The 25,358-nt window shown below is 40.6% G+C and overlaps 1 protein-coding gene across 1 annotated transcript in view; it reads left to right on the top strand.

Annotated features, from left to right (window-relative positions):
• LOC116722020 (receptor-type tyrosine-protein phosphatase F-like) overlaps nucleotides 1-25,358 on the top strand; it is a 184,606-nt gene that overhangs the window by 142,127 nt on the left and 17,121 nt on the right. The window contains exons 23-28 of the mRNA XM_032566101.1: nucleotides 3,785-3,897; nucleotides 9,740-9,837; nucleotides 14,896-15,019; nucleotides 15,174-15,349; nucleotides 22,723-22,842; nucleotides 23,925-24,079. Of these exons, the coding sequence (XP_032421992.1) occupies nucleotides 3,785-3,897; nucleotides 9,740-9,837; nucleotides 14,896-15,019; nucleotides 15,174-15,349; nucleotides 22,723-22,842; nucleotides 23,925-24,079 (786 nt within the window). The remainder of the gene's footprint in view (nucleotides 1-3,784; nucleotides 3,898-9,739; nucleotides 9,838-14,895; nucleotides 15,020-15,173; nucleotides 15,350-22,722; nucleotides 22,843-23,924; nucleotides 24,080-25,358) is intronic.

The raw sequence follows: 25,358 nt of genomic DNA, 5'->3' as shown, positions 1-25,358 counted from the left end.
CAGCTCCATTACGGATTCTGCGTCTCGCATCATACCTGCCTCCCCGAGCTGCCATCGGCAGCCTGTGCAGCAGCTGTCTCCGGCAGACTTAAAGAGCCGCCGGTTAATAATAGGCCTTGAGACAGCTCGCTGCTGAGTAGCACATCCTCTTGTGTGGAAGTCCCTTTCTCTGTGTGGATGCTGATTGACAGCAGGGACTGTGGGGAGGTGGCTGTGTGGCCTTTTCACTGTGGACTGGTGGTAAATGTGCATAGGAATAATCACACTGTAGCTCTGGTTGTTATTGCTTCCTGCAGAGCACAGCAGCAAACAGTGATGAGCCTGTTCTACAAAAGCCTCCTGCAACTGTTATTCTCTTTTTTCTCCTCTCTCTTTCCTTGTGCTTTCAAGTTGTTGATATTTTTAGTTCATGAATAGCTATTACACATTAACTCCTCCCCCTCTATCTTTTGTTTCTTGCCCCTGTGAATGCAGCAAGCAGGAAAGGTGGGTACTCTGAGCGTTGCATCATAACTTCATGCACCACTACTTGTTCTTATTTGTTTCATGAGCTCAGTAGGGGTGCAAAGTTAGCTGCTGAAAGCACAAAAAAGGACATTTAAGCAGAACAGGAGTAAAACGAAATCAAGCGGTTATCTGCTCCAATTTGGTGAGGTTTACAAGACGAAGCAGCTGACTCTACACCCCCTGACAGCTGAGGTTGAGGGAACCCCCGGGTCACGTCCGTGTACCAGTGCATGTTCCACATCTAGAGCCAGCGTTCCTCCTCAGATTGTCCTGTCTGCCATGGTTTGTCTCCATGCTGTGTTTCATTATCCAGCAAGTCACAGTGTGCCCCTCCAAGATTGGGCCCATCTGAATATGCCAAGGCATCACCTGCTGCTGAATGGGCCATTGTGAAGTAAATGCCAGACATTGGAGGTGGGGGTTTTGGAGGGGGTAGACTGCTCAAAAAAACACGTCCTCATTTTTTAGGCTGACATTTTCCACTGAGACACTTTTCCTCCACTTTTAGCCCTTTTTTTTGCATCTCTCTGCTTCCTGGTGGCAGGAGTCTCAACAAAGGGCCCGGTTCTACCCTCATTAAGACTCCTCGGTACCTCACACTCTGCGTACTCGTGTTTTCACTTGTCCTCAGTCTCATTTTGAGCCAGAGATGGAAAACCCCACATGGATTTTCTGACATGTTTACTATGCAGCAGCACCAAAGCATCACCTGGGTCAGAGGGTGCAGAGCACTGCAAAACTATTCATATCTCCACATTCTGTCACGTTATAAGTACAAACCTGAACTCCAAAATTATACAGAAATAATAGTTATTTATGTAGATAAATGGTGTTAGAAAAGATAGTGTTAGAAGGTTTGCTGTTTCTAGCAAATCCTGCAGAAATTCCACAACAGAATAACTAATTTTAGTTGGGGGTTTTTTTCATTACGCAAAAGTTAAAAGTTTGACTTTACATACAGCATTCTTAAACCTAAAAATGGAAATAAAAATATGGTTCTTTATGGTTTTCATAGAACAGATGGACATAAATTAAATTAAATCTAAGACCTTTTTAAGACCATTATGAGTGAAATTTAAGACCTTTATCACCACAGAAAAGAGAGATCCTTAACATCTATAGTGTCAAGCATTTTTGCACAGAATGAATGCAACAGAAATGATCCAGTGGCAAAAGCGAACATTGTCCAGCCAACTAGCCATAAATTTGCACTTAAACCATGACAGACGCAAAAAAGCTAGCTAGCTAGCTCACTTTTTGAGCCAGCTAGCTAGTTTTTCCCCTCCCCCCGTTTCCACTGCAGGAGTCAGAACTGAGGGTTTTTGTTAATAAAGCTGCTAATATACCTTTTCTTACTAAACAAGGACTTATTAGCAGCTAGCCACCAGTAGCCTCAACCGCCACATAAGAAGCTACGGTGGGCCACATTTGGCCCCCGGACCTTGAGTTTGACCTCTGCGTTACATCATAGATCAAGGGCATGTAAAGTGTGAGCGGGGGGCCATTTGTAGCCATTGGGTCAATTTTAGACTGCCCTTGAGCACAGTTCAAGAATAGCTTCCATTTGGTTTGCCAGTTCAGACACTTAATGCAGATACACATTTAAAAACAAGGTTATGGTGAAATTTTCCCTGATGCCAAGCCTTTAGGAAAATATGCAATTAGAAGCTTAAAATAGAAAATGTAAGGTGCAACAGAAAGTATTCATCCAGGTTTTTGCTTTTAATTTCAATTTATTAGTAATGGTGATCTAAAGCATCCAGGAGCTTTAAGTGAAATGGAGACATTTAATAAGCTTGGCAAAATAAAGCAAGAGCGAGCAAAATCCTATTCTTGTTGCTTAAAAGACACATCTAGAAAAAGATATTCAACCTGAAAGATTGTCTACAGAAATCTAAGTGCTTTGCTTATTTCCAATAAATACTGTTTAGTTTGTTGTTTATTTAGCAGATAAACCTCAAAAAAGTAAAATAGTTTTTGCAATTATAAAAAAAAAGAAAAATACTTGACATTTTTTGGCCCCCATGCCAAAAAGTTTGGACACCTCATAGACCCTCACAACCCACCCCCGCTCCTCAGTCTTGCGCGGCACCAGCAGCGATCTCCGGGTAAAACTGGACACGGTCTGGCTCAGCTCTCGGCTGGAAAGGAGGAGATGCTTGTCAGAGATTAGCTGTCATGCCTGCAGCATTAGCTTAAGCCCCTACAGCAAGAGATAACAGGTGGCGGTGAGGTCCGAGGCCCGGCAGCAGAGCGGAGGGGGGTGGAGGAGGAGAGGACCAGGTTAAGGCTTGCCGTGCATCGCAGACTTTGTGTATTCTCGCCACGACGAGCCTCGACAGAAGGCCCCCGCTCCTTCTTAAAACCATGCTCGCCACTTGCAAATGGAGTGCAATGAGATGTGAAATTTCCACGGGGCGCCCTGATGCTTCTTTCTGCCCATTTCCATTTGCTGTCAGGAGGTTTGCGAGTCTGCAGCTGTACGTGTGTGGGTGAGCGTGTGTGTGTGCATCTGTTTGCCTGTTTGCGTGTCAACAGATGCTGGGTGTCTGAATACAGGCAAGGCTGCGTTTGCTGTTACTTTCCTCTGCCTGATGGACGAACCTATGGTTGGCTGCGCTAAGCCGGTCCAAGCGACGCTGCTCTGTTCTGCTGGATGCGGCGCGGCCGGGCCTGGCAGCACAGGTGCTGCAGAACTGGTCTAATTATCCAGTGTTGTGCCACCCAGCTGATGAGCTAATTACAGCAGCCGCCTGTTTTCCTCTCAATCTGGGAAACCAGTAAACACAATGTGTTGTTAGCACACACACACGCGCACGCCTGCAAGCAGCAGCAGCCACCGCAGCACACATTTAAATCTCTGCAAACACATACTCACGTTTCCACACAGCAGCTGTCACCGATCCAGCAACAAACGCAACCTAGCCCACTCCTGCAAAATTATGGTGCTTCTTCAAACATATTAAATTCAAGTTTCCTTTCAAACTAATGGGAATGAGACCCATGGCCCCCACTGTCTCTTGAGTTTCCTGTCCTTAGAAGTAGCTTCAAGAGCCATTAAATGCACCATTAACCTCATCAAGCGTGCAAATGAGTCAAAGTGTGTGCATATAGTAATTATTAATGTCATTTTAAATCATCCTGTCATTTCTGCTTAAGAGTTTTCCTGCAAAACCGATGACTAAATTAGAGCTTTTTTCATATATTTATTTATTTCAGACAAGACAATACTAGCAGGGTGAATTCATCGCCTTGTTTTCTCCTTTTGCTTCTGCAGAAAGCGGGCGTCACCTTTACCGAAAGATGAGCACTCAGGCGGCGTGAAGGACTCGCTGCTGGGCAACTCCTCCGACCCCGTAGAGATGAGACGACTCAACTACCAAACCCCAGGTGATTAATAACCCCACAACAATCCCGTCTCAGTCAAGTTGGGTTTTACAAATAATTTGTCTAATAGCCTAAAACTTTCCTACATTTGTCACATTTTAACTACAAACTTCAGTGGATTTTATTGGGATTTTGTCAACACAAAGTAGAGCATCACCAACGATATAGGAGCTTGTTGTAAGTCAATAATTCTTTAATATTAATAAAAAAGAACTAGTTCTACTGGTTGATTTTTTTCACTTATAACAAGACATTTTTCCCATGTTATAAGAGAAATAATCTCCCAGTTGAACTAGTACTTTTTCATTAACATTAAAGAATATATATCTTGTATGCCTTGCTCTAAAGTTACTTGTAAGTTAGCTTTGTCTTATTTCAAGTGTACTGAGATATTTGCAGTAGAAACTAGTCAAAAAATGCATGGTAAGGTTTTGTATTTTTGCAGTGTTCTGCATTTAGTCCTTCATAAGCTGTGAAAAAGATACACACAAAGCTTCCATGCTATTCCTCGATGTCGATATAATTTCTCCTTTTTTTACGTTCAAACTGGATTCTTATTACTGTATATCTTCTATTCATCTGTTGATTATTTTTTGACCTTGACATGACCTGCTTATTTTAGGTTGTTAGTTTCACAGATTCAGGTGGGAAAAGAAACAAAAGCTCATTCTTTGTGAAGCTGAGATTAATTTTTTGTGGCTATCATGGCCAGCTGACAGTTCGAGTCAAGTCAGGATGAGGAGATTCAGATTCTGTCCACACGCATGCAGCAGTGAAGTGGAGGATGGAGGAGGAAGGTGGGGGAGACTTCTGCAGCATCAGCCTTCCTCCTGTTTCCTCCTGGTCTTCCTCCTCCTCCTCCCCTGGTGCTCGCTCATCTCTCCCCCCAGCTGGTAATGAGTCCTGCTGCCTCTGATGTCAAGGTGAGCCGGGCCCAGGGAACAATAGAGCTGAGGGAAAATGTCAGCCCCGGTGCACGCGTCTGACTGTGCGTCCCTTGGTGTGTGTGTGTGTGTGTAGTCCTTTCTCACGGGTTATTAAAGATCCCATTTGCCATACACACACACACACACAGCCCTTTGAACCCCTGCAGTGGAATTAAGCAGTGCCGCCACTTTGAAAGAGCCCCGTTCTGCCGTCCTCCCACTCCACCTCTTTCGCCTTTTGTCTTCCATTTCCCCCTGTAGGGTAATCTCTTTTCTTTTCCTCTCGTTCTCTCCCCTCTCACTCTCTCTGTACGTCAACACTTATTTCCTTCTATTCCTCCCTCACCGCCTCTATGTGTAGCTTCAAGTGTGGTGATTATCGAAAACCACCGAGGCTCCGTCTAGATGGTGAAATCGTATGAGACTCGGAGCCGGGTGAATATTGAACAGCCGCAGCCTTCATCCTCTCTCTCTCTCTTCCTGCCTTTAATTCGTTCCCAGCAGGTGAACGTTCCCTCTCTGATTCTGATTGTTGTTGGATCGGCGTTGCTTATTTCTGACAGATGTCTTCTGCTCCTTTTGGTGCAGCAGGAGGTACTGACCTGCTTCATCATTGACGAACCTTGTTCAGATTCTACCTTTGAAAGCCTGATGAAGGATTTAGAGACAACTTGCAGAGGGACAGTAGAATGAGATTAAGGAAATAATTTCATACACGGTTTTCATGTAAAGAAACCAAAGTTTTCCAACCCAACTTTCCAGAACTGAGTTCTTTATGTTCACAAAATATAAAACAATGAAAAGGAAGTAAGAGTGGTAGGAAAGAAGGATGCAAGGGGAAAAGGATGTAAAGCACAATAAAAGAAAATGTTGCAAGGAAGGGATGAAGGACACAAAGAAGGATGCAAGAACAGAGGTAGTGATCAAAGAAGGAGGCAAGGAAGGGACGTAGGACATGAAGAAAGGAAAGACACAAAAAAGGATGCGAGGAAGGGATGTAAGGACATACAGAAGGATGCAACCAGAGAAGGAGGACACAAAAAAGGATCCATGGAAGAAATGTAGGGCAAAAAGAAGGATGCAAGGAGAGAGGAGGGACAAAAAGGTGTTTGCTACCAGAGAAATAGGGCACAAAGAAGGATACAAGGAAGGAATGTAGGACAAAAAGAAGGATGCAAGGAAAGGGGTGGAGACAAAGAATGATGTATGGGAGTAAGGACACAAAGAAGGATTCTAGGCAAGGATGTAAGGACATACAGAAGGATGCAAGGGAGGAACGACACAAAAGAGGATGCATGTAAGAGAGGAGGACCCAAAGGAGGATGCAAGGGAAGATAGTAGTTCAAAATGAGGATACAAGGACAGAAGTAGTTCTCAAAGAAGAGTGCAAGGAAGGGATGTAGGACACAAAAAAGGGTACAAGGAGAGGCAGTACACAAAGAAGGGAGGTAGGACACTAAAAAGGAAAGAAAAGAAAGGAGGATTAATATAAGCCCCCTGTCTCTTAAATTTGGATGATATTTTTTTATCGACACAAACATATTTCCATTTAGGATGTTAATAAATGAAGCATCTGCTGAACATCTGCTATTTGATTACATTTTGTTCTGCAAAGCAATGTTTGCAACTGAAAGGATTCATAATAATTTTAATTTAACTTGATCATTATATCTGTAATAAAGTCCTTGCACAAAACAGCGAGCAAATGTGTTTTTCTGGTTGAAATAAAAACGATCCCTGTGTACATGGGCTGGTCATCAGTGACTGTTTTAGCTGGAAGAGTTAAAATTAGAGTTGGTGCAAATTGAGGAGGATTGAGGCAGCGAGTTGAGAAACAGAGAGGGTGAATTTCAGCTTATGAAATTACCTCTTTTCTGCACAAAGCAGGTGTCATTTTGGTGAGCGTTCTACGCTTTATTGCCACAATTTGGAAAAGAACAAACACAACCCACTGAGTCTTTTCAGAAAGGTACAATTTCTGTTAAATCTCAGTCAAAGACTTCTCTTTTAATGATGCCTTTTAGGATGTTTTCAAGCTCTTATAATAAAGCAAATTAGCCTGTCTTTTTTATCATTGTTTGCCTCCTTTTTGCAGTTTTCAACTTCAGTATTAGTCTGACTGCAAACACTCGTACCTGTCTGTATTTTTTATTCAAATGCAATATAAATGTTCTTTTCTGACTGCTTTGTGGGTTTAAAATAAGATCAAAGTCCAGACCTAATTATATCAATCGTTTGCAGCAGAAATTGTGGTTCCTCTCCATGAAGTCTGAGCTTGAGTTGTTTTACAAAGCAGAGCGGACAAATTGGATGTTGAGAGTTGGCAGAGACACATTCAGGAAGACCTGCAACTAGGGCTGGACAATAAATCTATAACAATTTTGCGATAGACACGTGATCAATATCTATAGAAAATAAGTCTGATAGAATGTTCAGTAGTTTCACTGAACTCCGATCCAGAGTTTTAGCCGCTCAACCTCTCACTGTTGGCTAATAAAACCTGGTGGCATCAACTAACTTTCTCACTGTTTGGTTACCAAGCAAGATCCTGTGAAGTAACTTGTGGTTACCTGGCAACAATCTGTTGAATTCCAGGTTTTGCCAATTGCCTCATAACTGCTTAAATAAACAACGCCATTGAGTGAAAACTGCAGCATAAAACAAGAAAGTTATGCCACTAGTTTGGCAGTATTTCACAGGCTTAAAATAAAAAACTAATAAACAATTATTATTATTGACTAATATAAAATGCTTATACCGTGATACATTTTTCAGCCATGTCATCCAGCCCTACTTGCAGCTGTAGTTGTAGCAAAAAGTGGTTCTAGAAAGTACTGACACATCCAGCTATGTGTTGGTTTACCACATAAAATCCAAATAAAGCAGGTTGTGGAAAGCTTTAAAAGGTCTAAACATTTGTAGAAATACTGTATCTCCATTTAGTCAGTGGTTCATGACTCTATACATGACGTCACAGGAGAGTTTCTTTAGGTTGAGCTCTGTTTCACTTGTATTCAGCTGGCCAAATTGCCCAGAGATGGGTCATCACCATCTGCTGTTCCGAGTTAACTAGCTCCATAGGTTATGTGCAGATCCAGCCTGGCCAGAGTGTGATCCTGAACCTCCTCCATTGATCAAGTCTTCTACTTCCTCCCTGCTTTTACTGTCCTCTCTCAACAGGTCCCAGCACTCATCGCTGCCCCAACACTCCAAGTTAGTCTGTTTTCTCACCTAAAGCATACTTCCCACACATGCAGTCTTTTTCTTCTTCACTCGCTCGCTCCTGAACCCATTCCCCCGATGCAATCCTGACAGACATCACAAGCTTACAAGCTTGTTGCCTCTGGCACTCCAAGGATGCGCCAATGGCCTTCCACTGGCTGTGAACTTTCCCACATCACCTTTAAGATGCGGCAGCAGAGGCCTGCATGGTTTCATGGATAGTTGAGCAGTGCGGACAGTTGCACTTGTTGTACATTAGCCTTGTTATCAATGGCTTCACCCTCCATTTAACCAAAAACGTAGCCGTAAAAGACGCGCACAACCACGCACACACTGATGGTAATGCGCTCAGTGGCCCCTCGGTGAGATAAGATTAAATTTGCGTAATGGGTCAGGCCTCATCTTGTAAAGTGGCCATCAGCCATTAGCATTAATGCAATAAAAAGCTTGCAAAGGTCTGTCACCTGAAAGCCTGACCCTTGACCTCACAGATGCGCTCAGCTAAAGACCCTTTTAAAGTGTCTGCACTGTGTGAGGTTAACAATAATCCATGGTTTAACCTCACAGGTTGTCCATGTGTTGTATTCATTTAAATATACAGGTACAAAATGCCTGTCAGAGGTTTACATACAGCCATCATCAATCAGCTTGAAGGGCATTTATATATTCCAATGTTTTACGCAGCTCTTCTTTTAAGGATGATACCACAAATATATTCAATGAACAGGCAAAACAAGTTTTTATTTATTGAGGTTTTTCTCTAATTTGGAGTTACATAAGCATATAAATTTACTCTGAATTGTTACTTATGGAGTTAACTTTTCAATAGAATTTTCAGAGTCATTCTAGATGCTTAATTTTATCCATCTTTATTCGTTCCACTACAGTTCTTGTGAGGTTTGGGTTGTTCTCCTATTTGAGTCCTGGCATAAGTTCAAACTTGTGAACCCAATTTCTGTTATTAAAATTAATCAAAGTTGTATCATCATCCTGAAAAAGAGCTGTCCAAATTTTATCAGTAAAAGCCCAAAATTTGGTAATATCCATGCCGGAGATGAGTGCATGTAAATGTAAGGCCTGAACTGCGAGTTCCTTTAAGTGCCTCTCCAAGTTCAGAAGCACAGGATGAATTTGTGTCGGTAGATTAGCAATAAATCATCCAATAACCCAACGATGAGGAAGCTAGAGAGCAGCAGGGGGGTTGTTTGAAATTAATCCAGCCCAAGCGCTCCAGGCAGGGCCGAAAGACAGCCTATTGTAGGGAAAAGGGATTTCAAAGAAATGAGTTTTGGCTGGTGACCAGTCAGTTTCTTGCCTTCTCATGGTACGGAGTGACAGTGTGTCTGATCTGTAGAGGCTTGTGGGTCCCTGCTGCGGCTCCACCACCACCTCTACCACTGGCCGGAGAGATGTCTGCTTCACGCTTCCTTCAAGAAGCATGCTTACCCACTCCACTCATGTGCATCTCCGTGCCAGTCCCACTTCTGTCCCCCACATTTGGCATGACGACATCACCAAAATGTCACCAGCCTGTTTTCCTGTCTCCTCATGCGTTGTTGAAAATCTTGCACTCTCCTCACTGTCACAGCCACCTCATGGTCCCACCGGCAGCCTCACTCACCTTGCGGTCTGACCGTTTGTTTCTGTGCAGGTTGGATGCCATTTCTCATTCTTTCTCTCTCTGCTCCTTCCTCCAGGAATGAGGGAACATCCACCAATTCCTGTCATTGACCTGGCTGACCACATAGAGAGACTTAAGGCCAACGACGGCCTCCGCTTCTCCCAGGAGTATGAGGTAAGAGCAAAGCTTTCCTGATTCCTCCTCTTTCAAGTATATAAATGGGTTTCCTTGTATGATCAGCAAGGCCCCTTTTTTTTCCCCCTTTTTGATCTCATATGCATGTATTCTAATGGGTTATGGGAGACTTCTTACATAGATGTTCTTCAGTCATTTTCACAACTCTATTACCAAACCCACTAGGAAACCAACACTTACATTAAATGCTGCTAGATGCTTTTTCACAAACCTAGCAGGTGGCAAGTCGCTTAAGCAATCTGTGTTCGTCTTGCTGCGTCCCAGAAGAATGGGGATTTTTCTGAGAGGGTTGGGGAGGTGTGCAGGAGGTCTCTCTGCTGCAACTCGGTGAGGGATTATCTGTTGTCAGTGTTCTTCTTCACCGGAAAGAATAAAAAAAATGAAGAAGAAGAGGGGGGAGGGAGCAAATTTGCATTTAAAGTGCTACATAGTTGGTTTGGGGTTCTGAGCATGGCTAGATGAAGAAGAGAGGCATCCTTGAATACAGAAAAACACGATTTGTCTTTTATTTATTTGCTCCGATTGTTGGATCTGTCTGCTCTAATCAGGGCTGCTCAAATGTTGGTTCCAACAAGGCGGTCGGAAAGGTTGTGGATCTTGGCTTTTATCTAGAAGCTCGTGTTCTTCCCTATATCACTGCTTGTGACCGATGTTTCTAAGTCTAGAAAAGTTGTGTTGCAGTCTAATATTTCTAGGAATGACATTAACAGCATTGGCCACAATTATTGGAGTAAATTTATGTTTTATTGCAATTACATAATCTAATTGAAAAGCATAGGTAAAATCCAGACTTTAATTTAAGTACACTTGCGCTCATACTTTCGTCACACTGCTAATACTCCTTTAAAAATAAAGCAGACAAAATCTGGTCACTAGCCTAGCCAGCTAGCCGCAGATGCTTTGGACGAGGCGAAAAACTCAGAGGTAGGATCGCTGCACCTTTCACTTTAGGATGGGCATTTATCGTGCAAGATTTCTTATAAGAATTTTCATTTATCGCTGTCATGATAAATTTTAGTTAAAGATATTACGTACTTTAAAAAAAAACAACAATATTATTGGACAACAATCCTTGTCTATTCTGATCCAGGAGAACACTGAATACCACATTTTGATTACAAAACACATGCGCAGCTACAAAAAGCTACAAATATGCTACAGATATTTTCTGTTGCAGTAATTTCCAACAAAATGCTGAAAGGTTTTTCAAAATCATACTTTGTTTTTTAGTTGATTAGCATTTCATCTCGCAAAGCCCCAGTTCTCTTTCAAGAAAGACTTTTCCTGCCTTTTGGTCTAAAGAAAGTAGCAGTACTATTAAACATGTTGTCACAAAGATTAAGTAAGAAATTAATTTGTAAAGTTGCCCAAATGAGCCCAAAACTGTTGCTACTATTGAAGCTAACGAATCTAATTAGGTTGACTTGTTCAGCTGAACATCGAAGGTTTCCTAAATGTGTGCAGAAATAGTTTTTCTTAGTTTTTTTGCATCGCTGTAAATATGCTGTCTGCCAACAGTAACTTAGAATCTTGTCCTTGCTTAAACACTCAAGCAGGATTGCAAAAGACTAATGACTAATTATCGTCCAAAACAGGCCATGCGGCCAAATTTGTTTGGCTCTGCTGGTCAAGTTGTGTAAAAAGAGTTAAAATATGTACATCTTTTCTTGCAGTAACACAAAATTATGCAAAATTCAAACTTTAATATAAAGTCTAATAATAATATGACTTAATTTATTCATTGGGCAAAAAATTCCAACATAGAAACTAATTATTAACTAAGTCCCTGTTTTGTTTTGTTTTGAAATAAATGTAATTGAAGCAAATTTCAACTCGGAAAACTTGCCAAAGATCATCATTTAGGCTTCTATCACAATGATAATGGTTTTGAAATGGTTCACAAAATCAACCGCCACCCTGGTGTCCAGTTCTAAAACCCATAGAAAACTTTTATCTTGAGCTGAAAAGAGGAGACCACAAATTCAGACCTGGTTGTGTAAAAGTATTGATAGCAGTGAAACCAATAAACAATCATTTCTAAACAAGGGATTTGTAGCACACATTACTACAACTGATATTGTTTAATGCAAGAACTCTAAATTTGGATCTGTCACTTTGCTGTTATAATTAGTTGTTTTTGAATACCAGTGGAAATTCATTTTGTTTCTGTAGCGCCAATTAACAGTAAACTGTCATCTCAAAGCACTTTACAAGAAAAACATCCAATAATATGAAATAAACCGAAGCATACACCAAACCCTAATTGGTTTAATGTGTATAATGTGGGACAAACTATGCAAAGATTATTTAGACCAAGTAAATTTTTAATTCTAGTGTATATTTTCCCCCTTTTTTTTTCTTTCATTCTTGTGATCTGCTGTAAATTTAACAGCCAGCTAGAGAGGTTATTAGGCCATGGTAAACCTCTGCACTCAATTAACCGGTTTATGTGTTGCCTCTCCAGGCCGTCGCCCTCCCGGCCCGTTGAGTTAGTTTAAATGAACCTAACCACAGAAAGGAGCCTGAATGAGTGTGGGCAATCAGCCCGGCTCTCATCCCATCCCTGCAAAAAGGGAAGACCCCCTCCGTGGCCCGGCAGATGGCCCTTCGTCTCCGCGCCAACCGAGGCGCCGTGGCAGAACTCTGGCGCTTTGTCACAGTCACGTTCGCCGGCTGCTCCCATCGAGCCGTACCCTAAGGCGCAAAATTTGTAGAGGCTTCGCCACTTCCTCTCCCCCGACACTTTAGGCAGCCTGACACTTGGTTTCCGCGGCGCCGACTCCAGTCCACAACACGCTGAGCAATGAACACGCTGGGTAATGAGCAGAATTTGTCAATCAGGCATGGTGCAAGTTCCCAGTCAGTCTCTTTTAGATTGCCAGGAGCAACTTCACGCCACAGTCGTCATAGAGCCATCATTACGTTCCTTTAAAAGTATTTTCAGTTTTTTACTGGGAGCACCTTAGGCATCTGCTCCTCACCTTTTCTACCCAACTTGTTTGCTAGTTGTCAACCTCTCTTGTGTGCCCGGCTGTCTCCACCAGGCTCTCAAATGAGTATGACACATTTTGACAGCAAATGAAATCTTTTTCTTCATGGTGCCGAGCCCAGGCACAGAAATTGCCAATGCTGAGCTCATCAGCAGCAACGGGTCTCGACCCCCACCACTCACACGGCTGAGTAATTTGTAGATGTGACTGAAGGATTTGTAGCGTATAAACTCTTCACATTTTATATGTTGACGTAGACGTTGACTTCAGAAGGGATGAAGCAGTTTTCAAGGCATTTTGCTGCATTTGTTGCTGCAATTTGAATACAAAAGTCAACAGAGAGAAGCTGACTACCTTCTTCTTCATCTTTAAAAATAAACAGAGCCAGAAAAATTTCCCTCAATTTAAAATGGAACATTTGTATATTACACAGATTTGTTAAGCACAGTGTGATATATTTCAAGTCATTTCAGTTCATTTTTAATATCACAACTTACAGCGAATGAAAATTCACAGCAAAAAGGTTCTTTTAGTGGGAAATACTGTTGGCTGGAGTGTTGTATGTAAGCAAACTGATGGAAAGTTGAGTGGAAAGCAAAGTGGAGATGGCTGCAGACTTAAGTCAGTTGTGGATTGTGAAGCAAAGCATGAATGGTTGAAATCTAAAACATGAGGCACATATCCTCAAGTTGCTTACCGAGTACTGATGTGCGATTATGTGGTGCTTCTAGACACATCAGGAATATATTAACATGGAAAAAAAGGGCTTCAGTTATTCCCATTGCTTATGCACCTTTTTTTCTGCCATAGTTTTTCCTTCCACTCAACTTTCCATGAATATGTTTGAGTACATCGCTCTCGGCGTGCAGCCAGCTTCTTTAGCAATCATTTTGTGGCTTATCGTCCGTCTAGAGGGTTTCAGCAACTGTCTGCTGGACCTGTCATGTCAGCAGTCTTCCCCATGACCGTTAGACCAGAACATGGTCATAACATAACTATTAAGTGTTAAAAGCCCATTTTATTGGTCTTATATAACACCATAATTTTCTGGCAATGTGAGTTTTAGGGTTTTAGAAGCTATAAGCCACAATAAAGAGAGAAAAGTTCTTGAAATATATCACTCCGAGTGGAATGACTCTAAATGATATGAGTTTAACTTTTTTGTATTGAAATACTGAACAAATTAGCCTTTTAATGGTATTATAATTCAAAGATATGCACCTCTGAGGTTAATGTGATCAAACTGGGATCTTTTTACATCAAGTTCACCTGTTCTCCCAGCATGCATAGCATATGATTTTGCAATATTTTACTCCTGCGTCGTTCAAAGCTGTTGGGAGTTGGGATTTGCTGTGGAAACACCAGACAAGGTTGTGGTGTGAGGAGGAAGAGTTGGGATCGATGCTGCATAGCGAGAGACATTGTGACATTATCCAACAAGGGATTGGAGGCCATCACATATCTCCCCAGGATCAATAAGTATGCAGTCCACCGTCCCTCTTCTGCAGGAGTCAAATGACGCAAGGAGAGAATTGCCTGAAACGGGAGAACGGGCGGAACAACAATACATGAAAGGCGACAGAAATAGAAAGATTAGACGAGAAGAAGCAATGAAATTGTTAGATTTCAGGCTGTAGGTGATGGCCTTTTTGGAACCGATTTAAATCAGCACAATTGGAGGTTTCTCTTCATTAATATGCATCAATAACGTCAAATGTCAAGCAAGCCTTTAACCTGATAATCCAGGAGAAGCAGCTGCAGGATAAGCAGCATTATGTCGGTTTTTCCAGCTAGATGATGAATCTTCAAAGACATGTTGAGGGTAAACAGTATTTTCTGGTAAAAAGGTTTTTGCAGTCCGGAGCTCACCTCTGCTAGCTGAGCGACAGCAGAGCAATTTTCCCTCCATTTCTCGGCCGACGTAAAACTCAAGTATCCTTTTGTGCTTCTGCCCCCCTTCCCACCTCTCCGTCTCTTTCTCATCATCATTCTGTCTCTGTCTCCCTGCTGTTTGCTTTCTGCTCCTCTTTCTCCTGTCCTCGCTCAGTCCATCGATCCGGGCCAGCAGTTTACCTGGGAGAACTCCAACATGGAAGTGAACAAGCCAAAGAATCGCTATGCAAACGTCATCGCTTATGACCACTCCAGAGTGGTCCTCACCTCTGTGGATGGTAAGAGCTCGTGGAGGCACTTAAACCCTCACCAGTTGCTGTTGAGCGAGGCGGTTGTTTATTTAGACTCTACTTCACGTGCGTTAAGAGGTATTTCAGTCTGATTTCTCATAACTTTTTTATTATATTGGCACTTTTTCCATCTGTGCTGCAGCTGTTCCAGGCAGCGACTACATCAACGCCAACTACATTGACGGCTACAGGAAGCAGAACGCCTACATCGCCACTCAGGGGCCTCTGCCGGAGACACTGAGCGACTTCTGGAGAATGGTGTGGGAGCAGAGGTCCAACACCATCGTCATGATGACCAGACTGGAGGAGAAGTCGAGGGTAAGGAGAAGCACCGTAAAGAGCATCATCACTTCCCTCATTGTTCAGTTATACACTGACTGGTTAGAGGTTTGATTTTACCCATTTAAACAAAATGCTCACCAGTTCACAGTTTAGTTTAGATGACACTTTTATCCATAAACAGCAATCTCCCTTTGTATTCCAACAAGAAAGCAGATCTTAACCCTACACTGTAAAAATACAAAATCTCACCAAGTATTTTTAGTTTAATTTCTAGACCAAATATCTTAGTACACTTGAAATAAGCCAAAGCTAGCTTAGAAGTAACTTTTCACCAAGATATGTGAGTTCTTAATATTGCTGAAAAAGTACTGATTCCCCTGCAGATTATTTCAGTTGTAGCATGGGAAAAATGTCTTCTTATGAGTGAAATAATCTGCCAGTGGAACCAGTACTTTTTTAGCAAGGGTAAAGAATTAATAACTTAAATGAGCTTTTATATCTTAATGAAAAGTTACCTGTTAATTTTGTCTTATTTATTTACTACAATATTTGCTCTAGAAACTAGACACAGTATACTTGGTAAGATTTTGCGTTTTTGCAGTGTTCTGCCATGTTTACTCTGACATTCCTAAATATAATCCAGAATTGCCAATTGCCTCCAAAAGTCATGCAGCTTGTTGACATTAAAGAAGTGGAGGAACCCTTTAAGTTGGCCTTGATAAAAGAAAACCTGCGTTTAGACCACAAAACCTAATCAGAGGCAAGCTTCACTATTCTGTTGAATCAAGGTTGTGGAGCCATGCAGATAACTAAACCATAACTAAGGGACAGACATTCAGAATCACAGTGGACCCTCTTTATTTGACTCCTCTAAAAACACTTATAACTGCCTGTTGTATTAGTTCAAACACCAAATATGCGGTTTTCACTGCTGTAGAAGCTAATATATGTCTAGCTTACTGCTGTTTTTGCCCACAGCCAATCAACACCAATGAAAATGAATGGACTAAATCGACCTGCAGTAGTTGCATTGTAAACATCAGCCAATATTATGTCAAGTAGCATTGTGCCCAGGTATTGCAGTTTTCCAAATAGCATTTCCTTTTGAATATTTAGCGGGGGGAAAAAGTACCATTACTGAACTGGGGGTAGACTGCAGTCCACTGTAAACAAAAACTCCCTTGACTTTTTGAAATTTCAGTCTGTAAAGGAACTGAACTTCATAACAGAAAATTTGTATGAAGTCTGGATTTGAGACTAGAGGGAAAGCCCAACAGAACAGGTTGTTCCCCAGAGAACCTGAAAGCTTTCCAGCCATATTGGTGTACACTAACTCAGTTCTGCAGAGGGACTCTTAACACCTGAGAAAGTTTGCAGGCAGACAGACACCCGGTCCCTGTTTAAGGCTGGATTTGTCAACCAGATCAAAGTCAGCAGACCTTCAAAGTCCACTTTGTCTGGTCGGTGTCGCTCCTCAGTCTTCTGTATAAAATCTCACTCAATGTGAAGAAACGTTGAGCTGCAGCTCTGAACTGCTGCTGCTCCATTCTCCCTCCTGTTTGTTTGCCACTTAAGAAGGTAGAGATGCAACTTTGTACATAAGAGCAACACTCTCTACTGAACGGAAGCACATTTTCAGCCAAATTACAGCGCGCACAAGCACATTGTGGTTATTTTTAGACTTTCATTATAGCACCGGCTCCGTCGTTATTTAGAAACGGCTCCAGGAGTTCGACTCTCGATTGCCGCCTGCTTATTTTTGTAACACTACACCGAAGGCGTCGCGGAGTCTCGTTTGTGTTGCTCTTTCTGAATTTGGTCCTCCAAAGTCGAAGAGCTCTAATCAGATTTCTAAAGTTGAAGCTTAAAGAGGATTGTGGCCCCACAGCGTTAAACACGTCCCCGCCTAATAAAAGCAAGAAACAAATGAGCGCATGACAACTTGAGGTTTCAAACTGGAACGGATTTATTTAATTACCATCGGAAAATAACGCTCACCAATTCCATGGGGGGAAAACAGACAGCGTGAAGTCCTGCCAGTACGTGGTGCTTTATTAGTGTGTGCACAGCCCCCTAATGAAGGAGTCCCCAGAGTAGAAAAATAACTGCAAGTAACAGAAAATGTAAATGAAAAAAGCTAATTTTGAAAAACTCTATATGTGGGTTTCCAGGAGAGTATCATCACCTGGAGTTCGTCTAGACAGAGGCTACAGGAAAGTAATTGTTTTGTCAAAGTAGATACCTAAATTGTTTCCCATCCTCCTAAAAAAATCCATCATCTGTTTTAATTCAGCGCTATCAGTGCAATCAATCATTTAGGTAAATTATGACCACACTCCAGCTCCACGGAGCAGAGCTCATTTTATTTGGACCTTGGAGGATATCTTCGGGGCGGATGTGTTTGATTAGAAGATTTTTATTACACATTGGCTTCATGGTGAGCACACAGGCGGATTCACAAATGCCTTTCTATATATGAAGTGTGTCTGAAAGGCAATTTACAGACAGGCTGTCTCTCTTTGATCCCAGGATTAGTCAAATTTAAACAAACATGAGACAAGTCCTGCATATTTTAGATGTTTCTGCTCCAAAACAACTAAACCAAATGAGTTTCATCATCTTCTCTGGCTATTTAGGTCCAAATCTCCCACAATGCAATGCTTGAATTACATGTCAAACAAATATATTTATATTGTAAGTAAAACTGAAAGCACATACATGAAATAAATACTATTTTATCAATAATTCTCTAAATTTTTAAATGGTATATTGAATACATCGTTAAAATGAATAAAAATAGATAGAACTTGAATTCATTGTATGTTTGGATTTATTTTATTGAATTAATTTATTGTTCTGTGCTGTATTAAAGTCAAAATATGCCACAATTAAATACATAAATAACTCTTAAAATATTTCTAGATGTAAAAATTTCACAAGAATAAAAATGAATCCAATAAATAAATCAACATTAGAATCTAAAAAATTAAATACAAGAATAATTTATTAAAATTTGTCTTAAGAATACGTTAAAAACATTGGTAATTATCTAACTACAACATTTTATTAAAAAAAAATACTCAAAAATTTACTTGGGGATTTATTAAAATGACATATTTTAATATTTGCAAACATATTTATTTAATACATTTAAATTCCTACATATGTACTATTTATTGAATTATACCACTTTTACAGGAAGGGAATATCTAAATATTATACGATAAATAAAAAAAATTATCTGTGCTATGAGAAAGACAAAAATATTAAATGTTTCAGTCACAAAATATGGATAGAAATAATTTTTCTACATCAAACAAAAACTAAAAGTCTCACATTTTGAAAATAGTGATCAGATTCTTTTCCAAAATATACGTCTGTGGCTAATCCCAGTTTCAAACAGATGTTGCAAAAAGCCATATTGTTCAGCTTTTTAATACATTATTTAGATCATGTTACTCTGTAAACAGCTGTGCCTATGAATCACAATTAAAGCCGTCACTCTAATGAAGAGAAAATGTTTAGTGAAATAACAATTAAATATTTGTTGCGAGCCTTAAAGACTTTCCAGAGTGAGACCGCCAACACTGTGCCAACAGCCGATTAGGCTGATTAAATTGCATCGGCACAGAAAACGTTACTTAATATGTGGAACCGTCTTAACAAATCACATTGCAAATAAACAGTGTTCGGAAAGTAGCTAATAAAATTAAACGTCTTATAATTTCATAACGAGACAGGCAGTTGCATTCTTAGTTCTTTTAGTTTTTGTTGTAGCTTATGTCACATCTGGTGCCTTCCACAATGATTGGCACTCCTGCTAAAGATCTGTTTTTACCTCATGGAGGCTTGTTTTGGCCTTTTTAGTGATTCTACTCACGGTAAATATGATCTATTTCAGATGAGTAGATATTTTTGTAGCAATTTACAGATCTTCTCTTGTCTTTCCCATTTTGAACAGTGGCTACAAGAAGTTGTATTACTCTGAATGTAGATGTGTGTAAGTTTAGACGAGCTGCTAGTCTTTGCAGTCAAGTTTAAAGATCTGCTTCATGCCCCATAAAAAAAGGTAAGCATAGATTACTAATTAAAAATCTCTTGATCACTTGATTAAAATTAAAGAAAGGTTGGATTTTTCTAAATTTTTCAGAGTGAAGTTCTTTAACTGAAGTCAAAAAAAATATTATTTTAAGGGTTGAAATAAACATAAAAAGTTCAGTGTTATCCATTATTTGACTTCACAATGTTAACAAAAGGTTGTTTGAGCAGCTACCAGAGGAGATGTTTATTTTTCAACTTCCTTTCCATAAATTACTCATAGTTTGCTCACTTCTCTGTGCAAAAATGCCCTCGGACGCATACTGTGAGCGAATGAGTCAACCCTCCAGCGACCAGCAAGACTTAATGCTTTATGCCAAATACTGCTGGAGCTGAACAAATACGATGCGATCTGACAGCAGGCAGATTTTGGCTTCCTCTTGCACTGTCATTACAAGAGAGTAAAACTTTAAAAGGTCAGGGGTTGAAATCATACCAGAGGTACAAGCCACTGTGTGCACATGTGTGAGTGTGTGTAGATCAAAGGTCTGCGGCTTCTGCAAAAGGCTGAGAAGAAGAGTTCAAAGCGAAGGTAGACGATGGCGCAGCCTGTGTGTTTCAGTATGAGCGAGTACATGCCACCGAACCTCGGACAACACAGAGATATTCATTACAGAGGTGACTGCCAATCCATATGTTTGCGGTGCAAGCAGTTCCCCATCACTCAATTGAGTTTCTCTCCTGCGAGCGCCGCCTCCGCCTCTGAATGGGAGCTGTCTCCAGGGGAGGTGAAATGTGAGCAGAAGAATTTTAGAACATTTTGTTTGTCAATTTGTAGCAGCTCGCCGAGGCAGCCAAAGTGCCTCCAAATGTCAGCTCAGCTCTGTAGCGTCAATACGATTAGTTCACCCCGTGGCACATCCCATTCCTCGCGCCGCGTCCCAATCAATGCCTTCTACGTTCTAGTCCCTGCAGTTGTGGCATTAAAAGCTTTCTGATTTGTTTATGTTTTTTTTGTTCCTGCAGCTGTTTATAATGACTCCTTATTCTAACACATTTACAAGCGTTTCCTGTTTTCGTAGCTACTTGTCCAGAGCGCCTTCAACGCTGGGAATTGTGACTGCTGCTTGTGCTACAAAAACACGAAACGTCGTGGAAACTTCAATAATCTCTAAAAATTGATGAAAAAGTGCTGGTCCCATTGGCAGATTATTTCACTTATAACAAGACATTTATCCCATGCTATGAGTGAAATAATCTGCCATTAAAACTGGTACTTTATCACTAATATTAAGGAATTATTGGCTTAAAACCTGCTGAAGTGTTTCTTGTAAGTTAGTTTTTGTCATATTTGAAGTGTATGAACATATTTGCAGTAGAAACTAGCAAATACCCTGTAAGATTTAGTTGTTTTTCGTCGTAAAAACACATATCTGGCAGGATAAACAAGGAATGGTTTCATATTGAAAACATCCTGAGAGGCAATGCCAATCAAACAACTTCAAATGCTGAGATAATGATGTGGCTCATCTCTTTGGTGAACTGGATTGGTGGATTGCCGTAAAACCTAACTGGAAATTGATTGTGCAGATCCATGCACTGCTTTGAGTCATAAGATGCCTTATCATTGCCTTTTGAAAACCGTTGCAACATTCCTCTAACATGCAGTAATGCGGTTCATTAATCTGAGGAGGAGGAGGTCATGTTCATGTCAAGGTGAAGATCACAGCAGCCTTCAATCTTTGCTCTAATCCTGCTGTCTCCTTGCTAAAGCAGAGAGACAAATCAAAGGTCCACTTCTGCTCATGTGTTGCCCTTAAAAAGTATTCACACCCTTTGAACTTTAATGGGATTTTATGTGGTAGACCAACAGAAAGTGGAGGATAATTGGGCAGTGGAAGCGGTGGCCTTTATTTACAGTAACTCGACTGGAGAGGGGGCAGAAAGAGCAGCTAATGGTCCCAGCAGACTTACTTACAGCCTCCATATTTGGTGTTCCTGCTCTATTCCTGAGCCACGACTATAGATCCAAAAAGTACAGAGTGCATTTGAATCCTCTCTTCCCCGATGCTCCTAAATAAAATACAGGTTGTGGCTGCAGTCAGAAGAGAGTATAGAACCTCATTAAAAAGTTCTACAAAGGACTCCACTCATGGTTAGTTGTTCACTGTTCTTGTGTTTACCGCTTAAGTCATGTGGAGGCTTTATGCCCATGTCCCATACTCCATGTTTAGCACCACTTAACAGGTCAGGTGGTAAAAACATCATTTTGGATCGTTTTCAGTGTTTCCATGTGGATGAAATCATTTCTGGAAACAGTCCCATGTGGACGCTGGTGTTTTGAAAACGACAGTCCTTTCCTCTGGTTTGGATAGGGTGTAAATTAGACACAAACTCTATTAAATAGGTAATCTCTGAAGGCAACTGGTTACACGTGATTTAATTTAGGGGTATTAGAGGGCTTCTGCAGGTTTCACCAACTCAAATTTAAGACTTTTTAAGACCAATATGTCAACAGAAATGTACGAAAGTCTTCCAGCCAACCAGACAATTTGCACGTACTCATGGTGGACACAAAAAAGCTAGTTAGGATTAGCAGCTAGTTACAAGTAGCCTCGTCCTTAGAATCACATTGTCCAATGAAGATGTTTATGTGCAACTCAAACTTTTGCCTGGCAGAAAAGTCCCACTAGAAAAAAGCATACCATACACAGAATTGAAAAAGTTGGCCTTTAATACGTTAATCACAGGTATTAAATTTTGTCCTGGCAGGACAATTTAATCTTTTAAAGAAAATAATATTTTAAGGTTTTAATTTTAGGTACATAAATTTAAGACTGACACACTGAGTTTCCTTTCACTTCAAAATTATGTAATATTTTGACATAAAATCAGAATAAATGCTTTGAGGATTGTGGTTGATCAAGGGGTGTACAATAAATCAATGTGCTGCCCCTTCATTACAGGCAGAACCAGGCATTTAGATCCACACATTCAATCCAGCCATCAGAAATCCACCCTAAAGCACGCACGACAAAGGGCTGCAAACCACCAAACAATTAGCTGATTAAAAATGATCAGAGGCCGGTTAGAGACAAAGTGGGCCTTTCTAATAATACCTATCTGAAACCCCGCTTCAAATGGAGACACACATGAGTGTGCGTGTAAAAGCCTGATTCACTGGTGTACGTTGTTTCTGTGATACAGGAGCAGACTCAGAGTTTTCAGCTTTTAATTAGACAGTGGACAGGGCCTTTGATGTGACCTCTTTAATGTTTCCTCCTTGTTAATCAGCGTGATCCCACACAGCCTCTGTCTCGCCTTGTATCGGATGTTAGCAGCCCTTTCTCTCTCTCTCTTGCTCCTGCCAGGTGAAGTGTGACCAGTACTGGCCGTCACGAGGAACAGAGACGTACGGGATGATTCAGGTCACGATGCTGGACACTGTGGAGCTGGCAACTTACAGCGTCCGAACCTTTGCCCTCTACAAGGTAAAAAACCTGCATAATCTGCATGTTTCTTGCCTCACATTTTGAAGGCTGGAGCATTTAGTGTTTTCTATAAACTGTTATTCATTTTGAACACTGAAACAGTTAAATTGTCTCATGTTATATGGGAAACTACATTATTTCTGTAGGCTATGTGAGGATGGAGATTCTTATTGGATTTAAATCAGTGCTTGATTTCTGCATGAAGTCCCTGAGTGTGTGATGTTCAAACTGGACAGTTTGGTAATAAAGTGCAGCCTAAATTTGGAAAGCGTTATTTGTAGTTGAAACCAGATATTTAAAGATATTATTTTCTCGCTGTCTGAAGTGAAATCAGATCAAATTTATCTCGTTTTAGTTCAGTGAGAATTATCAAAATTATTTGCATTTGCTAAATTCCAGAAAACTTAGCAATAACACTTTTTAGACTTTTTTTTGCAACTTTCTCAGACCAATATTTCTAAATATAAGATGTTGTTGCATTTTAGTTTACTTTGTCTCTGCTGTTGAATGTAGAATACTATAACAACATATTATTACTAGCAGTAATAAATGGTATTATATAATAGTGAATTGAAACTGTCTTCTTTAGTTCATTTGTGTTATTTTTATCTCCAACATGTGGTTCTGAAAAAGTTTGAAAACTTACCTTGAAAATTCTTGACAAGTAGTTGAATTTTACTGTAGGAAAGTCTGTGAACCCTGCATTTCAGTCAGTCCAGAACATAATTTGTTGAGCCCCCCCACAACAAAATGTAAACAAGACATGAAGTTGGCTGGAACAGTAATTGTACATGAGAGGTCTGAGCCCAGAATAGCTGCAGAATGAAGAAAGAAATAAACCAACCTACAGGAAAGAGACAAAGTTAATGGCATGCAGCAATGCTGGGTAATTTCATAGGGTGTGAGAGAAAAGACGTAAATTTGGACCAACTTGTGCTTTTCAAATCTCGACTGTACAGCTCCTTTCAAGGAAGCAGCATGACCTTTTTCATGCTAAAAGAAATGCTTCTCGGCATGAAAACTCAAAAAGCAGCCAATTAATATCCACCGGCCTAATCCCGGCCACCTCGGCTCTCCTACAGAACAGCTCCAGCGAGAAGAGAGAGGTGAGGCAGTTCCAGTTCATGGCCTGGCCTGACCACGGCGTGCCCGAGTATCCCACACCCATCCTGGCCTTCCTACGGCGAGTAAAGGCCTGCAATCCTCCAGACGCCGGACCCATGGTGGTCCACTGCAGGTGGGTGAAGCCGCCGATGATTGGTTCCAGTTCTGGAAAGAAGTGTGGTGTCCATTTGTGTTCAGCCCTGTTTACTCTGATGCTGCCAAATAAAATCCAGTTGTTGGTTCTAACATGACGAAATATGAAAAACCTCAAAGGGTAGAAATATGTCTGCAAGACACTGCATAATATTTTAAAGATTAAAGTAATAAATAAAGCAGTAATGGCAACTTATGTTTTTTTTGGTAAAATATGCATTACCTAAAAAATGTACCATAAGCAGCCGTTAAAATAAGAAAGAATTCTGTATTGTGATAAAAAGTAGTGCTTTTTCTTTTATCAATAGTGCTAGTTTAGTGAGTTTACGTCTTGCTACAGTCCCTTGCTAAAGTATTCACATCCCTTAAGCTTTTTCAAAGTTTGTCACATTACAACCACAAACTTTAATGTAATTTACAGGAATATTTTCATGTGACATACCAATTTTAAGCAGTGTGTAAAAGGATTCATGCCTTTTGAGAGTCATTTGCAGACTTTAAAAAAATAAGAAAAAAAGCATCCACACAGCATGATGCTGCCATCACCATCTGAAAAGTGCATTCATTCCCCTCTACTCTGCTCGTGCAAAATAAAATCCAGTTTGTGGTTGTAAATATAATTGCGTCATTATTTTTTTTTCACATTTAAAGTTGTGAAATGAAGCACTAAAATCCTGAAACTATTAAATATGTCACTAAATATGTTATGATTAAAACAACACATTGGAAAGAAAAACACTAAAGTCGCAACTTCAGTGTTTGTCCTTTAACTGGCCTCAACTTTGTTTTGCTGCATGCATTTGCAGCCAGCTTGATGTAAAGGTTCATTTATACTTGTTTGTGAATGCACACAGGAACAGAGCTGTGCACCACAATCCAGAAGGTCTGCATATTTTTGCATTTGCTCCATTTAGATCCTCTGAGATGATGCACGCTGGTAAAATGTGCTGCCATTTGGCATTACTGTACTGGCTTTGCTGGATATGTGATTTTCTAGAGTAAGAGGAGCAAAAGAACACAGAGAAGGTGAAGTGTCGTTGTTGTTAACTTGGGTGAGGTCTACAAAAAAAGAGGTGAAAAATGACCTAATTTCAAGCGCAGACATCCCACTTCCAATAGACATCGACAACAGCATTACTCAACAGGGAAGGGGAGGAGAGGCCAAGTTGGAAATGTTACATTTACAAACCGTAACCTTTCAGTCTGTCTTCAATATCCAGTGTCAAAGCATTGAAAAAAACGATTATACTTGGGAAATT

The sequence above is a fragment of the Xiphophorus hellerii genome, chromosome 6 (genome assembly GCF_003331165.1).
Source record: "Xiphophorus hellerii strain 12219 chromosome 6, Xiphophorus_hellerii-4.1, whole genome shotgun sequence".
Classification (NCBI taxonomy): Eukaryota; Metazoa; Chordata; class Actinopteri; order Cyprinodontiformes; family Poeciliidae; genus Xiphophorus; species Xiphophorus hellerii.
The sequence above is the reverse complement of the archived record's forward strand: the minus strand, read 5'-3'. Positions and strand labels throughout refer to the sequence as shown.